Source organism: Nelumbo lutea, chromosome 3 (assembly GCF_056320005.1).
Source record: "Nelumbo lutea isolate HS-2025 chromosome 3, American lotus-T2T, whole genome shotgun sequence".
Classification (NCBI taxonomy): domain Eukaryota; kingdom Viridiplantae; phylum Streptophyta; class Magnoliopsida; order Proteales; family Nelumbonaceae; genus Nelumbo; species Nelumbo lutea.
Genome location: NC_142686.1, coordinates 113,795,345 through 113,814,005, shown reverse-complemented (window position 1 = coordinate 113,814,005; position 18,661 = coordinate 113,795,345). Strand labels below are relative to the sequence as shown.

The 18,661-nt window shown below is 37.9% G+C and overlaps 1 protein-coding gene across 6 annotated transcripts in view; it reads left to right on the top strand.

Annotated features, from left to right (window-relative positions):
- LOC148867755 (haloacid dehalogenase-like hydrolase family protein) overlaps window positions 1-18,661 on the top strand; it is a 166,321-nt gene that overhangs the window by 27,645 nt on the left and 120,015 nt on the right. For 2 of the 6 annotated variants that reach the window (XR_016109488.1, XM_088975986.1), the window contains exons 6-12: window positions 422-480; window positions 761-888; window positions 1,246-1,378; window positions 10,462-10,549; window positions 10,989-11,067; window positions 11,211-11,268; window positions 11,469-11,544. Coding sequence is in view for 3 of the 6 variants with exons in the window: in XM_088975986.1 (XP_088832112.1) it covers window positions 422-480; window positions 761-888; window positions 1,246-1,378; window positions 10,462-10,549; window positions 10,989-11,067; window positions 11,211-11,268; window positions 11,469-11,544 (621 nt within the window). In the remaining 3 variants the exon portion in view is untranslated. Of the gene's footprint in view, window positions 1-421; window positions 481-760; window positions 889-1,245; window positions 1,379-10,461; window positions 10,550-10,988; window positions 11,068-11,189; window positions 11,269-11,468; window positions 11,545-18,661 lie in introns of all 6 variants that reach the window. The other 4 variants (XR_016109486.1, XM_088975984.1, XR_016109487.1 and 1 more) reach the window with 2 other exon arrangements.

Sequence of the window (18,661 nt, the reverse complement as noted above, 5' to 3'; positions counted from 1 at the left end):
AATATAATTATAAAAGATTTGTATATTAAAATCAATAAATATCACAATATTCCGTCCATTCCGGTTCTGATCCTATTATTAACTGGATGTGGTTTGCAAAATCCAAATCCAATCCGATTACGTAAACATATAATCCAAATCCGGGATAATCGGATCAGGCCGTGGATTTTCGTGTATCATTGACAGGCCTAGAAGATAAGGCCCAAGATAGAATTAAATCAAGGAAAACTTATGTAGCTGATCCAATGCTCTGATGAGAATAGGGATGATATTTTTTTTATAGAAAATAAGCCCATGATGATGATGAGAATAGGGATGATAATTTAGATAACACTCTTTAGGTGAATGTTCATATTCATTTTTTGCTTTATTTATGTATTTAGAAATATTGAGTGACTGATTTACCAAACTTTTTTTTTAGTGTATTGTAATTGAAGATGCACTAGCTGGAGTTCAAGCTGCCAAAGCTGCTAAAATGAGGTAAGGATATATTGATGCTTACCTTCTTTTGCTGTTGTTTTTGGTTTTGTTTTTCCTTTAAGGATGTTTGCTTGATTTTGTATGTTCTAAATCAAGTTGATCTGAGATTGCTTGAGTATCTTGATCAATGAGTTTGCTGGTTCTCTCTTTTTTTCCTTAGTATTTATATTGTCTAAGACAAACGGAAAGTGAGTAATGTGTACTATGATTCGTTTTCTCTTCTTTCCTTTTTAGCTTTACGTTCCTTTTATTGAATGTTCTCTTTTTGCACTACTTGCAGATGTATTGCTGTGACAACTACATTATCAGAAGAGACTCTAAAAGAAGCTGGTCCATCAGTTATCAGAAAAGAAATAGGAAATGTTTCACTTCATGACATTCTCTATGGTGGTGGTTCTGATTGTCGTAGTATGTAGCTATCAAATGTAGTTAAGAAGTCTTTTGCTTCCATCAATAATGTGCCATGCTCTGAAGTTAGAGTTTGAGCAAGGTCTTAGAGAACCATCCATAAGAGTTATTTCATGTAAATTTGTAACGGGGTTGCGTGAAGTAGAAGTGTCACTTTTCTCCTTTCCAGCAACTCTGTAAAATTCTATAGCATTGGTGATTAATTGTATGGCTTTGAGATTATAGTTTTAGAAGGTTGAAGGTTTTAATTTATGCATTTTTGTTCATTGGTATTTTGAATTTTTTTATTGGTCTGGTAGTGGGTGAGATTATTAACTTTCTGCTACTATGCTATATAATGAACAAAACACATTGCAGATGAGAAGATGCAGGGTTCCCAGAGTGCTGGCTCTTTGGTACAAACTTCTAGAAGAATGCTCAAGGAGAAAGTGGATGGTGGGCCAATCCTGGAGAAATACTCTACTGATGAAAGTGCCCTTTCTGTTGGAGGGTAAGAGGAGTTCTACCACAACTGAATTCTTGTGCTTTCTCAGAGCTTTAAGATGATTCTGTTCAGTTTTGTAATTTTCAATTTCCTATGGATTTCTTCTGGTAAGTTTCTTTTATCACTATCATTTTTTTGTGAATTAAAATCTCATGGTTAAATCTCGTGAAATTGGTGTCGCATATCACAATATCTAACTATATGTCTTGTGCGTCTTCATTCTTGTTTAAAGAGAAGCTGGTTAAATAAAAGAAAACACAAACACGAACACAAAATAGCTTGTTGTAATAAAATTATCTAATAAATATTTGAGAAGCTTAAGTGGTTATTTTGAAGTAGAAACCTAGGTTAGCAGAAATTCAAAATCATTAGTAGGGGATTCATGTAGCTGGCACTGAACAGAATGGGATGGTGAAACAGGATTCATGTAGCTGGCTCCATACCCGTATAATGACGATTAGCTTCCTCCAGTCAGTTATAGTTTTTTTTTTTTGGATAACTTCCAGTTATAGTTACCCCAGACCTTCTATTCAAGTAATTCTTCAGCTTTGGTATCTTATCACATCTTCATGTTTTTTGGTAATCTTATTTGGCTTTGTTCCCTGCATTTTGTTAGTTGAGGTATTTGGGGCCTAAGTTCCAATAAAGCAAGGTGGTTAACCTGGTCCTTAGATAAGTCAATCTACTTTCCTCTGTTTTGTCTTCTACCAAGTCAATCAGACCTCGCACCTGTCAAATGGGGTTAAGATGAACGTACCCTTAGCTTCAACTGCACTATTAATATATTGACAAATTTTCTCCAATTGCTAACTGGTTCATCACCGGTTTGCTTTCCCAATCTTCATTCCCTGAGTTAATAGCCATTCTGAAGTTAAAAACTTCTGTTAAAAACTTCTGTAATGGGGCCTCATCCTTGACTTGTAATCTTGACATTTTCTTCTAACCTTTGTCTGGTCTCTGTTTGTGCTTTATCCAGGTGATTCAGGAACTCAATCAGCACTCTAACAATTTCCTGCCATCTTGGTCCTTTCTCCCTTCAGCAAAACACACTAACTGCTTCCTCCCCTTGCCAAAAAAATTTATAAAGTGCTATAAACGACCCTTCAGCATTCCTCTTGCATTTTGCCACATATCTTCTCTCTGCTTCTGTTCTCATCTTCTTCCAGTCAGCTTGCCTACTAAAGAAACCACTCCAATGACAAATCTCTTAGTAATTATCAAAAAAAAAAATGACAAATCTCTTAGCCATTCAACCGCTTCTTTCCCTACTACCAATATCATGGCCATCTTCGCACTTCACTTCCCTAATCTTCAAGCTTGTCTTCCCTTTGATTTTCAGTTCTTCAAACAAAAAATCTTTAGCTTCAAGCTTCAATGCTCTTCTCCACCATTCTACCTCCATGAATCTGTTCTCCATCTCGTCAGCACTCTATTCTAATTGTGGGTTCCGAAGAGATATCTACTCATTCCTTCTTGACTCTTCAACTAAGTTATTTTAGATCTATGATTTGTTGACATGTTGTATATGACCTTCAATGCCATAACACTTATGATTAGTGTTATCCTACCCTCCAAGAGACAAATATCTCTTTCCAGCCTGCCAACCTTTTATCAATTCTCTCCAGTATCGGTTTAAACTTTGTTAATCATGGTTGCCAACTTTCAATAATTAGAGCTTCTGAACTTAGATGGCGGGTTATTCTAAGTGCAATTCTTGTAGATAGATATATGGCGATTAAGGTTTGACCGGAAATCATAAAGGATAATTAGATTCTTCTTAATTTTGTGCTCCTTGTGATTTCTGATGGCATCTGGTATTCTTAAACCTGGGCTTCATCTCTAAGAAGGAAATTGATGGCAGCAGTTTTGGAAACCCAGGTAGATCTGGAATTGGAGGGGTTATAAGAAATGAAAGAGGAAATGTGTTGGAGCTGTATTCGGGTCCCATTGGAATTGGAAATTTCATTACAGCTGAACTGAAGGCAATGGTATATGGGATACAAAAAGCTAAGGAGATGGGGGTGGAAAGGCTGGTTGTGAAGGGGATTCCAAAGTTATCATCAGTTGGCTAAAACAACATGACAGTGGATATTCAGAAATGGCATCAAGAAGATTAAAAATCTATCCAAGGACATGCAGGTTTCAATTCAGTGGACCCACAGAGCAGCAAATGGATTTGCAGACCAGCTAGCCAAACAAGGGGTGAACAGGGATCACTGTTTCTGGTCTCAACTGTAAGAGTGAAAAATCAATTTAATAGTGGATACATCACATTGTAGTGGGGTAGCCAGGGCTACTCATAAACTGTAACCCTTGTAATTTCTTTTCATTAATGAAATATCTTCTTACTGATAAAAAAAAAGAAGGAAATTAGTGGTTCAATTTGGTTACTATCACTGAAATGGTAAGAAGCAAGAGATGATCATAGTAGAAACACTAATTCTTTAACATTTATATGATGATATTACCAAGTATAATTACCAGCTCAATAGAATTTTACATCATTGTGCTGTTTTTCTTATTGTTGAACTATGTGGTAAAGAGTTTAAATAAAAAAGTTCAATGTTCCACAAGAGACATGATTTATACCATGTGGCTTCTTTTATGAGCCTGTTTTCCATCTACCAACTGCATGCTTGTCACCATACTATGCTACTTTTGTTTCATGCATACCTTATAAATAACATACATAGACATATATTGCATGTAAGGCTATCAATTGGACTGGATTTGGTCCAATCTGGTCCAGTCCAATATTGGTCCATTTACAAATGGACTGGACCAAATCCAGTCCAAATCCATACAAACCAAGTCCAATCCAGTCCAAATAAAATGCAAATGAACCGGATTAGGTCCAATTCAATCCAAATTGAATCAAACACCAAAATAACATGAGAAATCCAAAACAAATACCATAAAAAATTGCTACACCTCCTACAACCCAATCCAATCCAATTAAAATGCAAATGGATTGGATTGGGTCCAACCAATCCAAATTGGATCAAACACCAAAATAACATGAGAAATCCAAAAAAATATATAAAAAACTACAGCACCTACTACAATCCAATCCAATCCAATTAAAATGTAAACGGACTGGATTGGGACCAATCCAATCCAAAGTGAATGAATAAAAGTACTTTGATAAAAGTGCTTTTGTGTATAAGTACTTTCACAAAAGTGCTTTCGTAAAAGTACTTTCATAGAAGTGCTTTCGTAAAAGTACTTTCATAGAAGTGCTTTCGTGTAAAAGTACTTTCATAAAAGTGCTTTCGTAAAAGTGCTTTAATAAAAGTGCTTTCGTAAAAGTGCTTTCATGTAAAAGTACTTTCACAAAAGTGCTTTCATAAAAGTGTTTTTATAGAAGTAATTTCATAAAAAGTACTTTCACAAAGGTACTTTTGTGAAAGTACTTTTATAAAAATACTTTCATAAAAGCACTTCTATAAAAATGCTTTTATAAAAATAATTTCGTAAATGTGCTTTCATAAAAATGCTTCCATAAAAGTGATTTTATAAAAATAGTTCCATAAAAGTGATTTTGTAGAAGTACTTTAAAGTACTTTGGAGTGTTTTTATAAAAGTGGTTTTATATTAAACTTGGCCAAACTGCTGTGATTCGCATATTTAATGACTTTGGACTACTGAACCAATCAATTTGGCCAAATTCAATCCACCATGTACAAACCATTTATATTTGGATTGGTTTGAGTCCATATAATCTTTTGGACTGTCCAACCCGTTCAAAATACATTTGGACTGGATGGGGTCTCTTGGCAATAAATCCGATTGAAATATGAGGAAGTAGAGAAGAGAAGGGAAGAAGAGAGAAAAGAAGAAGAAAGAAAGGAAGAAGAAAAAGGTTTGGAGCAATCGAACAGTGCTGGCGGTGCCAGCTTCTATTATATTATATAGGGCGGCAGAAATAAGAAGGGAAAAGACTCTTGTGCCCCTGCTGTAAGTGAGTACAATAACATAAATAACAGAAAATAAAAAACGCTTTAACCAGCTAAGCAGACCCTAACACAAATAACTAAATTATTTCAACACTCCCCCTCAAGTTAAAGCATGGATGTCAATCATGCCCAACTTGTCACACAAATCATTGTGCCGCACATGATGAAGACCTTTGGTGAAGATATCTACAAGTTGTCCTTTTGAGCTGACATATGGAGTACACAATTCTCCATTTACAAGTTTCTCTCTAATAAAATGCTTGTCCACTTCAATGTGTTTCGTCCTATCATGTAGGACTGGATTAGCAACAATATTGATGGCAGCTTTATTGTCACAGTAGAGTGACATAGGATTGCACTGCAAAACCCAGTTCACCTAACAGATTTCTTATCCACATGATTTCAGCAACCCCATGAGACATCGCTCTATATTCTGCTTTAGCACTAGATCTAGCCACCACACTTTGTTTTTTACTTCTCCATGTGACTGGGTTTCCTCCTACAAAGGCACAATACCCACCGGTAGATTTTCGGTCATCAATTGTTCCTACCCAATCGGCATTAGTATATACTTCCACCTTTAAGTGTCCATGTTTCTGGAACAACAAACCAGCTTTGGGAAACTTCTTGAGGTATCTAAGGATCCTCTCTACACTTCAAAGTGAGTTGTCCTAGGATTGTGCATGAACTGACTAAGGACACCCACTGCATAAGCAATATCAGGCCTGGTCATAGACAAATACAAGTCTCTCTACGAGTCTCTGGAACTTCTTCACATCTTTAAAAAACTCTCCCTGACTGTCTCCCAGCTGGTGATTAGATTCAATTGGTGAGTCAATTGGTTTTACCCCCAACTTGCCTATATTTTCTAGTAGATCTAGTACATATTTCCGTTGGGAAATAAAGATGCCCTTGTGAGAGCGGGCAACTTCAATTCCAAGGGAATAACGTAAGGGGCCTAGATCTTTCACCTCAAATTGAGTGGCTAAGAATTTTTTTAGTCTCTGTATTTCAGCCTCCCAATCTTCTGTGATCACTATGTCATCCACATACACAATTAGAGCTACAATTTTCCCTTCACCTTTTTTCGCAAATAGAGTGTGATCTGGCTGGCATTGTTTGAATCCCATCTGTTGAACTTCTAAGTGGAACTTACTAAATCAAGCCCGGGGTGATTGTTTCAACCCATATAAAGATTTTTTTAACCTGCACACCTTTTGTTCACTGCCTTTGGCACAAAAACTTGGAGGTTGGGCCATGTACACTTCCTCTTCCAAGTCACCATTCAAGAAAGCATTTTTGATGTCCAATTGGTGAAGTTCCCAGTCAAGATTTGTTGCTAATGAAAGAAGAATCCTGATAGAGTTCATCTTGGCTACTGGAGCAAAAGTCTCTGCATAGTCCACTCCATATACTTGTGTAAAACCTCTTGCTACTAGTATAGCCTTGTACCTTTCTAAAGTTCCATCAGCCTTGTGTTTCACTGTGAACACCCACTTGCAACCCACTGGTTCCTTCCCTTCAGGAAAATCCACCAACTCTCAAGTGCCATTTTTGTGTAATGCATCAATTTCTTCCTACATTGCATCTGTCCATTCAGGTTTAGATAAAGCTTCTGCCACATTCTTAGGAACGGGGACACTGTCCACAGAAGAGAGGAATGCACGGAATGAAGGTGAAATGTGATCATAGGACACAAAATTAGAGATAGGATGATTAGTGGTACAAGATCTAACACCCATTCTCTTAGCAATAGGAACATTAAGATCATTGATGACAGGGGAATCAACATTGAGAGGAACATGCATATCAATAGGAGCAAGTGTACTTGGCTGATGAGACGGATTTGCCTCTAGCGAATCCGATGATGTTGGTTGCACAGTGTCAGGTTCCATGGCTCTTGAACTTTGCTGGCTTTTATGGCGACGATGAAAGACACGGAATGGAGGAGGATCGGGTAAAGGAGGTGGTTGAGTTTGAGCTGCCTGTTGAGATAAACGGTAACCAAGGAAAACACAAGGAATAGCCCGATGATCAAGCTTACCTCGAGTAGGGGACAAGTTATGGACAAAGCAACGACACCCAAAAGCATGCATCGGAATGGTGGACAACGGAGCTGTAGGAAACAGAAGCTGATGTGGGGCCTTATACTCTAGTAACTGAGATGGCATACAGTTGATGATGTATGTAGCACACAAAACTGCATCCATCCAAAAACATTTTGGCACATTCATATGAATTAATAAGCCACAAGATATTTCAAGAAGGCGATGGTTCTTTCGTTCAGCAACACCGTTTTGTTGGGGTGTCCTGGCACAAGAGCTTCGTTGAAGTGACCCACTTGAAGCAAAAAACTCCGTGAGATCACTATGGAAGTATTCATTCGCATTGTCCGACTGGAAGATATGGATTTCAGTTTGGAACTGAGTGAACACCATGCGTTGAAAGTCTTTCACAATTTTTGGCACTTCATCTCTAGATCACATAGGGTAAACCCAAGTGTATCTAGAGTAATCATCAATCAAGGTAATGAAGTACTTATATCCAGCCTCAATGGGTAGAGTAACAGGGCCCCAAACATTAGAATAAACAATATGAAATGGAAATTTAGATCTTTTATTTCTTAAAGGTAAAGAACTTCTACAATGTTTACTCAATTGACAGGTCTGACATTGTAGCTGACTCACTGACAAGGACTCAAACAACTTTGGGAACATAACTTTTAATGACTCAAAAGAAAGATGACCAAGACGACTATGCCATAAATAGGCTTGACTCTCACTGGACAAACTCATGGACTCCATAGCCACAAGACCAGCTTTATTCTCCAACACGTAGAGACCATCCACCATGCTTCCTCTACCAATCGTCTTCCCCGAGGACAAATCCTGAAACACACATGAAGACGAAAAAAATGACTGAACAGTTCAAGAAGTGAGTTATATTACTAATGGACAACAAATTTATAGGTAATTTCGGAACATGCAGTACATTAGAAAGGGTAAGGCCGAGTGGGAGAGGTATGGTACCTTGGCCAACTATGGTAGAGAAAGAACCATTCGCTAGTCTCACTTTATCTCTCCCAGAGAGAAGGTTATATGTCTGAAATAAATTTGACTTACCGGTCATGTGGTTTGAGGCTCTGGAGTCAATAACCCAAGGAGAATCAGTGGTATGAGATGACACATGGAAGGCAGTGGCAGCGTTACCTAATGTAGACACGAAAGAGGTAGAGGGAGTAGGACCAGAATCCATCTGGCGGAGAGTCCTACCATACAATTCCAAATGGTCACGAAAGGAGTTGATAATTTCTTCCTTAGGGTCTGAGTTACCAATGGACTAGTCTTTGGAGACGCCATATTAGCTGAGTTATACTTTTTCTGATTCTGCTAACTTGGTTTCTTGCCCTGATCTGGTGTTTACTTCTTACCCAAATCCTATGCCCATTTAGGTTTTCCGTGGAGATCCCAACATGTATCTCTAGTGTGTCTTGTCTTCTGGCAGTGAGTGCACCAAAGTTTACTCTTATCATCTGTTCTCTTCTGAGAGTCACCTTTCTTAAAAGCACCTCCGATATTTGTATCTGAATTTCCCTGGACAGCTAGGGCAACTGACTCCCCCTCTACACAATTCATTACACTTCTACTCTCTTCTGACTGCATTAAGGCATACACCTCTTGAATTGATGGCAAGTCTTTACTACCCAAGATTTGCACCTTGATGGGCTCATATGAAGGATTCAGCTCTAGGAGAAAGGCAAAGACCCGTTGCTGAGATACAAGTGACTTATACGCCTTTGCATCTTCATCACACTTCCAATTTACATTCTGGTAGTGATCAAGTTCTTTCCATATCGATGTCAAATCAGAATAGTACATCGAGAGACTCCTCTTCCCCTGCTTGCAAGTAGAGGATTCAGCTTGCAGTTGGTATATCTTGGCATAGTGTCTCTGCTTTGAATATGTGGACTTTGCTTGTTCCCATATCTCACAAGCAGTTTCAGCCCACATAAAAGTCTTCCTTACCTGTGGAAGCATGGAAACCAAGAGCCATGACATTACCATACTATTCTCTTGGTTCCACCTATCATATTCAGCACTTCTGTTCTTCGGTTCCTTCACTCTCCCATTGATGTATCCTATTTTCCCCCTAGCAGTGGTGTAGAGTTTTATTCCCCTAGACCACTCAAGGTAGTTCAGACCATCAAAGGGAATAACAGCCATGGGGAAATTCATATCCATTCCCCCACTCACAACAATTCAGTTCTGGACTTAGTCTGAGCACAAAAAACAGCACCAATTTCCAAAGAAGAACTATGACGAGACTGATTTTCAGATCTGCATGAAGAACAGTCCCAGCCTACTGGTTTTCTAGTAAGTTCCACCACAGCAGTAATCAATAAGAGAGATCCTAACACACATGAAATCAGACTAACGAGCAGAGAAAACAGGTCATCTATGACCTACAGTCACCTTTTCACAGGTACAGGATCACACCATCCAACAAATAAAAAAAAGGTATAACCCTCACAAAAGTCTGCCGACATTCAGTGGTTTGGATTCATTTGTTCTCCACTTGGTACACGACCAAGGAAAGAAATAAAAGAAGAAAGAAAACTTTAGGGTTGTACCAGTTGCAGATCTGATTTGATCAGCCTAGATTCAGTCCTCTGTTCTGCCCAGATTCAGCAACTTTAGGAGAAAAACTTGGTTGTCCAGATTCAATAACCTTGCTTTGAAACCATCTTGGCAATAAATCTGATTGAAATATGAGGAAGTAGAGAAGAGAAGGGAAGAAGAGAGAAAAGAAGAAGAAAAAGGTTTGGAGCAATCGAACAGTGCTGGCGGCGCCAGCTTCTATTATATTATATAGGACAGCGGAAATAAGAAGGGAAAAGACTCTTGTGCCCCTGCTGTAAGTGAGTACAATAACAGAAATAACAGAAAATAAAAAACGCTTTAACTAGCCAAACAGACCCTAACACAAATAACTAAATTATTTCAACAGGGTCCAACCCGAATCCGGTCCATTGACACCCCTATATACATGAATATACTTTTGGGTTGAATTATCATTCTTGAGTCTGTCAGACAATAAATCTGACTTTGAAGTTGCAGAAATAATTATTGACAGGTTGCAGGGTTCTCGCCGAGATATTTTAAGATATGGAAGTCTGGGAATTGCCATCTCTTGTCTCTTGTTCACAGTCACAAATTGGAAGGTATAACTGATTAAAGAGGGAAACAATTTTACCTTCCTTATATTTTGGTTGAATTTTTATTGGTAACAGTAATCTTTATTAGTTTTGGAAAAGAATGGACTATAGTATAAAGTGTGCCAAGAGCACCTCTCAAAGAATTTTAGGTTTAAGTATCTCCTTTTACGAGTTTTCAGTTTACATGATTCTTTGGGAGAATGACTCTCCAAAACAGCACCCATTTATCAATCCCTTACCTGGCTAGTGCAGCTGCTAGGCTATTAGCTGATTAAAAAGGAAACAAATATACATCCCTTATATAATGCTTGTATTTTTAATTTTTTTTCTTGATATCAACTTTTTGTTGCATATTACACTATGATTCTAAGAGCAAGGAGGCTTCTTATGATGTTGTACTTATTCTCTTGTATTTGATAAATTTAGAAGTGATATGCTTGTGCAGGCAATGCAGTATGCATCTCCAAAAGCTATTTTGAATTTATTGTTTGGTATCAGTGGTCCTACATTTGAACAGAATGAAGGTAACAATACTTGTTTCAATGATGTCTTTGCAAAACCATGAAGAAACTTGTGGCCTTTTGGATGCATTTGCCCTTACCCCCCTTTCATGCTTTCTTGGTTTTGGCAAAAACATAACTGACAGGCCTATTATTCCTGATAGGAGAATCCCGCCCTGCAAGAATCAAACAGTTTGTGAATTTTATATCGGATGTTGAAGCCAGGTAACTCAAACCCATGATTTGAACAGCTTTTATGCTATTGGAAATCAACTTTATTACATTCCTAGAAAAGAATACTGAACTTTATTACATTAGATTAAACTAAACAGTTTGTGAGTATCAATTCTTTTTTCTCCCTTTTCTTTTTTAATATTTCATCACTAATCAGTTGATTCTATATGTGCTAACCTTCAATATGAAAGAGGGGCAACTGCTGTTGTTCCAGAGTTTCCCTCAAAACTTGACTGGCTTAATACAGCTCCCCTTAAGTTACAAAAGGTAAGTGCTTCTATACTCTATATATATCAATAAAATTCCACAATTATAGTAGAAATACTCGTCAGTGCATTAAAAAAACTTGGCCCTTGTTTAAGTTTTAATTCTTTTAGGTTTTTTGTAGCTTAAATACTTTGACTGCATATATTCTGGAACTGTCTATTTTCTTTGTTTGATGTTTATTAAAATCTTCAATATAACCTTCACTAGCTTCGTTTGATCAGTTTCATGATACTTCTGTGATTATTTCAGTGATATCATAGTATTATATGCTGCAATCTTCTTTATCATGCTTCTATGTTTCCTGCTAATGTCTTTCTAATTTTGCATGCTTGATTCCTTTCCGGTTCTCTGTTAGGGGGTTAATTGTGTGTTTCTCATAAATATTATACAAACAATCTAGCTTCCCTTTGGTATGCCAGGGATTTGTAGGATGAACTAAATAAATCCTGGACATGTTATAACATTCATTTGCCTGTATCTAGTTGTTCTTAGTTTATTGTTAGTATGCTGTCAACCTTCATTATTTTTTATTAGTGTGCCACCAGGGGCACTACTGTAATTTTCTTCCTTTTACTTTGTCACCCTATTATAGATAAAGTAGAGGGCACTGCCCGCCCATTCTTTTGGCTCTATAAACTCTTTCTCTTCTCCTTCTCTTAATTTTCTACTTTTTCTTTGGTGAAAACATGGTATCAGAGCAGGGTTCTGGGCGGTGGAAGCATTCACCGTCTTTTCCCTTCCAGAATTTCCCGTTTTTGGACTGTGAAGAAGAGAATTCTTGATCAGCCTGGTCAGGCCAACAGTTTTTTCTTCTTTTTTTGTTTCTCCCTTGGTTGTAACACCAAAGAGAATGTTTGGTGACAGTTCGATGCTGTAAAATAGGGTTTTTTTGGAGGTACGTGTGTGCCTTCTTACATGTGTTGTAAAGGGGTTGTGTGACTCCTTCTAGTAGGTATGTGCAGTTCCCTATTGCCACGAGTGGTGTGTGGACAGATAGTCATCAGAAATTGAGTTTCTGGGGCTGTGAAGTGCTAATTGTTGGTATTCTGGCAAGTGTTTTGGTGTTTTAGCAATTTGATTGACTTTTTCTTGTGAATGGTGATTTGGAAGAGGAAGTATATATGGTTTAGGCACTAGAGGTGCAAGTCGGGCAGGCTGGGTCAGGTTTATGGTCAACCTGGGCCCGACCCTAAAATATGGGCTTAAGGCCCGAGCCTGGTCTTCCCAACCTGAGCCTAGCCCACACTATAACTTGATGCACTTGGGTTGGGCTCAGGCCTGGGCCGGGCTCGGGTGGGTCAATGAATCCACTCTAAAATTATGCGTATATATGTATTTATGCAAATATGTATACCTATATTTATGTATGTATGTAAACATGTTTGCAAAATATGTATGTATATAGGTAAATAACTAAATATGTATACAAACGTGTATATACACACACACACATGCACACAAACATGTATATATGTAAATATGTTTGCAAAATTTACATATATATGCATATGTATGTATGAATGTGTATAGCTGGGCCGGGTTCGGGCTACCTAAAGGCCAAGCTCGGGCCTGGCCCGAAAAATAAAAAAGCCTGACTTCTTGGGCTCGAGCCCAGCCCGTGTAAAATTTTGGGCTGGGCCCGCCCAAGTTGCACCCCTATTAGGCATTGGGTTTTGTGCCAAAGGCAGTGAAGACAAGGTGTGTAGGTTGAACTGTTGAAAGAATCCTTTACGGCTTAAAACAATCTCCTAGAGCTTGGTTTAGCTGGTTCCATGTTGCAGTTCAATAAGTAGGGTTCAAACACTGCTAGTTTGATCACATCTTTGTTAGGAGGTGTCAAGGACAGGTTGTAGTGCTGATAGTTTATGTAGATGATATCATCATCATCATAGGTTATTGGGGCTTTGAGATACAGAAATTGAAGGAGTTTTTGGCCACTCAATTTGAAGTGAAAGATCTAGGACCCCTACGGTATTTCCTTGGAATTGAGGTTGCTCACTCATGAAAAGGTTTCTTTGTTTCTCAAAGGAAATACACCTTGGGTCTCTTGTGAGACACAAGCAAACTAGGTGTAAAGCCAATTGATATCCCTTTGAAGGATGTGAAATAGTTTCAGAGGTTAGCGGAGAGACTGCTGTACCTTTGTATGACATGCCCTGATATTGCTTATGCTGTTGGGGTTCTAAGCCACTTTATGCATTCCCCTAAAGTATCACACTTAGATGCTGCTGAGAGGTATTTGAAGAAGTATCCAAGAGCTAGTTTTCTTTTCAGAAAACACAACCACCTAAAGGTGGAGGCTTATACAAATGCGGACTGGGTAGGTGATATGGATGATATGAAACCCACCAGTGGGTGCTGTACCTTTGTGGGTGGAAACTTGGTGATGTGGTCGAGTAGGAAACAAAGTGTAGTTGCAAGATCAAGTGCTGATGCTGAGTATAGGGCTAAGGCACATGGGGTGGATGAAGTACTTTGGATAAAAAACTTGTTAGGGGAGCTTGGGTTTAATGTTGATAGGCCTATGTCTCTCTATTGTGACAAGAAAGCCGCCATAAGCATTGCAACTGATCATGTCCTTCATGATAGAACAAAGCATATTGAAGTAGACAAACACTTTATAAGAGAGAAGCTTGAGAAGGATGAAATCTACCCTCCTTATGTTAGTTCCAAGGAGCAACTTGCTGATGTTCTCATACAAGGGTTTCAATGTTTGTGGCACAATGAACTATGTGACAAGTTGGGCACGATTGACATATTCAGCTGAACTTGAGGGGGAGTGTTATTTTACTATTACTCTGTTAGTGTGTTTCTTTTTTTTGAAAGGTAAAATGAAAATTTTATAAAAAATAAAATGAATAGGAACGGGTTGGAAATAGAATTGCTTTGGCTACCGGTTTTTGGGTCATTGGTTCAACCGTTTGCTTCAAATGAATTAGCCTACGACAATTTAAAAAAAGAATAAAACACCACCCAAAAACCGTTGTTTGGGTCGAATGCGCCAATGGTTTGACCGCCTGATTCAGTGTGTTGTTGACCAAGTCACTGGTTTTTGGGCAAAAAGTGTTTGGGGTAAAACAGAACCGGTCTCCTGACTGGTTTTTTGTCCAATTGGTTTGACTATTCGGGTCAACAACGGTTCGAAAACCATGTTTTTTTAAATCGACAAAAAATGAACAATTTTTTTTCGTCTTGATGGTTGGTAAGCAATTTAACCATCAAATGGGTCTACTCATGATGTCATAGTTAAATAATTAGACTTTTAAAATAAAAAACTGAAGAAAAAATTGGGCACATCTATAATATTTTATATTAATCATATTAAAAAATAAGTGTGATAAATAATAATTGTTTTTATTGATGATGGAAACGAAATACAAAATTTGAAACTGACCTAAATATGAAATAGTTTTCCTATTTGGTGGTGGGTCAACAATTCAACCTTTCAGGTCAAATGTGTCAACCCTTGATATCATAATTAAATAATACAAATTAAAAAAGATAAAACAAAAAAAAGGAAAAAATGTTTGTTTAAAAAAAAGTTTAGGTACATCTCTAATGTTTTATACTTATCATATTAAAGAAAAATAAGTGTGATAAACAAGAATTATTTTTATTAATAATGAAAATGAATAATACAAAATTTAAAACTAACCCAAAAGTGAAATTGTTTTCCTATTTGGTGGCATGCCAACAGTTCAACCTTTTAGGTTAAATGTGTTAACCCTTAATGTCATAATTATAATAAACAAGAAAAAGGATAAAACACAAAAAATTACAAAAATACATGAATTTTGTAATAAACAATTGGGTGCATCTCTAATATTTTATATTAATCATAACGTTTTAAAAGTGTAAGGCGCAATAAAAGCACAAAAGGTCATTTTGTACCCGAGGTGCATGCCTTTTTGAAGCAAGTCACAAAATAAAAGAAAAGAAAAAATTGCAAAAAATGCAAAAACAAGTAAAAAAATTCAAAATAAATTAAGAAATATTAAAAATAGTATTAATTAAAAAATTCACTTTAATTTTAAACTAATTGTTTTAAAAAAGTCTAATAGCTCAAATTTAAATACGTAAACATAGTATATAAAACATATTCAAAATGAAAAATGAAAAAATAAAATAAAATAGCATACAAAACATATTCAAGCATGCCAAACTTTAATTTCTTTATTTCTTTCTCAATTACATTATTTCAAATAGTTAATGTGATGCTACCTCTTTCATTCTTGATTCTACAAACCGCCATTATACCAAGCCCTTGAGGCAAGCCCAAAAAAGCCCATGTTAGGGTCTTAAAATTCTTAATCCCTAAACAAATAATTTTATGTTGAGTGGGCCAATTTATGTTTAGTTTGTTTTCTTTTAAATTAAGAAGTTAGTAGAAGATCAAGACTGTAATCAGTCTTGAATCCGAATAGGTTTTAGGTTTACAAAACAGAAGAAAAGTGAGAGGAAGGAGAAAGAATAGAAGAGAAATAGGAGAATACAAGGGGTTGAAAGAAGGGACAGATTCTAACAGATCTGCCGCCGCCACTCTCTTATTATTTATAGGTTATGTTTAGTACATAATGGAGAGGACACATCTGCCCTTAGTACTTACATGATAAATAAAGTAAATAAAAGCTGAAATAAATAACAACTGAATTAACAAACCGACTCAAACTGACACTACTATAGCTGAAACAAATAACTGCACATGCTGCCCTACGAACACAGTGGGGCCCACATCAGTGTTTTCTAGACTCCCCCTCAAGTTGGGAGTAGATATGTATCATTCCCAACTTGGATAGGTCTGTCTCTAACTTCTTCCTTGGTACAACCTTGGTGAGGATATCCGCGAGCTGCATATTAGATGTGATGTACGGAAGACACACTTCTTGTGATGTGACCCTCTTTAGTACAAAATGTCGATCAACTTCGATATGTTTAGTTTTGTCATGCTGCACTGGGTTGTGGGCTATATTAATAGCTGCCTGATTATCACAATACAACATTAGGGGCTTTTCATAGTCAATACCCAACTCTTCAAGTAGTGACCTCAGCCATAAGATTTCAGCCACTCCGTTAGCCATTGACCTGTATTCCGCTTCAGCACTGGAGCGGGAAACAACACTTTGCTTCTTACTCCAAGAGACAAGGTTACCTCCCACAAGGGCACAATATCCAGAGGTAGACCTTCTGTCATCAACACTCCCAGCCCAACCGGCATCTGTATAGACTTCCACCCTCGTGTGATTATTGTTCTTGAGCAATACACCTCTACCCGGGCATCTCTTCAAGTATGCTAATATTCTTTCTGCCGCAAGAAGATGAGAAGTTCTATGGGAGTGCATGTACTGGCTAACAGCACTAACTACATAGCTGATATCTGGCCGAGTGAGGTAGAGATATAGGAGCTTTCCAACCAACCGTTGGAACATAATTTTGTCTTCAAGAGGCTCTCTGCCCTCTGCACTAATCTTGTGATTTTGTTCGATGGGTGTATCAGCCGGCTTAACACCCAACTTTCCAGTTTCCGCCAACAGATCTAGAACATATTTTCTCTGAGAGATAAAAATCCCTTGCTTGGATCTAGCAACTTCAATACCCAAAAAGTACCGTAGTGCACCAAAATCTTTCACCTCAAACTCTTGATGAAGGAGCTATTTGAGGGACTCAATCTCATGGCTGTTACTATGGATGTTACCTTTTTTGAATCTACGTACTTCTTCTCAAAGGATCCTTCTCAGGGAGAGTGTTTTGGCGAAGTAAGTCAACAGTCTATCCCTCTCCTAGTTCCAGTTCCTGTGTCTACTCCTATGCTTGACCACCACCCGATGTCACCCACCTTGCCACCTCCTTTGCGTTCCATTTCACAGCATTACTCACAGCAGAGACTCCATATGGCGGTTGATTCCACTACAGCAGAACTCACACCACTTCCTGTCGATCCCTTGGAGACTCCAGATTTGGCTGATACGGATTCAAGTATTCCTCTTGATCTCACTTCTATTTCAGTTCCCATTGATCCTATTGACACTGTTACAGATAACCTTGATCTCCCTATTGCTCTTAGAAAAGGGAAGAGAAAGTGCACTGCCCATTGTATCTCACAGTACTTATCCTACAGTGGACTTTCTCCTTCCTACCGTGCTTTTCTCTCTTCTCTTGATTCAGTGTCTATACCCAAGGGTGTTAGTGTGGTTCTCTCCAAACCTGAGTAGAAGACAGCTATGCAGGAAGAGATGGAGGCTTTGATTAAAAATCAGACATGGGAGATTGTGGACCTACCAGAAGGCAAGGAGACAGTTGGATGCAGATGGGTTTACACAGTAATGTATAAGGCAGATGGAAGTATAGAGAGGTACAAGGCAAGACTTGTTGCAAAAGGGTACACATAGACCTATGGCATTGATTATCTAGAGACATTTGCGCCAGTTGCAAAGATGACCTCTGTTCGGATACTCCTTTCTCTTGCTGCCTCATACTCTTGGCCCTTGTTTCAACTGGATGTAAAGAATGCTTTCCTAAATGGGGATCTGCAAGAAGAGGTGTATATGGATCTTCTAGCTAGTTTTTATGATAATGCTGAAAAGGGAAAGGTATGCAAGTTGAAGAAGTCACTATATGGTTTGAAACAATCTCTTAGAGCATGGTTTGACAGATTCAGAAAGGCCCTGATTGTTTTTGGCTATACTCAAACTCAATCTGATCACACCTTGTTTGTGAAGCTCAGGGGATCTTTGGTGTCAATCCTAAATGTTTATGTGGATGACATTGTTGTCACTGGGAATGATCTGAGTGAGATTGATAGTCTGAAGAGGAACATGCATAAGGAATTTGAGATTAAGGATCTTGGAGAACTAAGATACTTCTTAGACATTGAAGTTGCAAGATCGAAACATGTAATTTTTATCTCTCAAAGGAAGTATGTCTTGTACCTTCTCCAAGAGACAGGGAAGCTTGGAACAAAGGCAGCTAGCACCCCCATTGATCAGAACCATAGAATCAGTGCATCAGAAGGTGAACCAGTGTAGGACCTTGGGATAAGACTTGTGGGTCGGCTACTCTACTTGTGTATGATAAGACTGGACATCTCCTATGCAGTAAGTGTAGCGAGTCAATACATGCA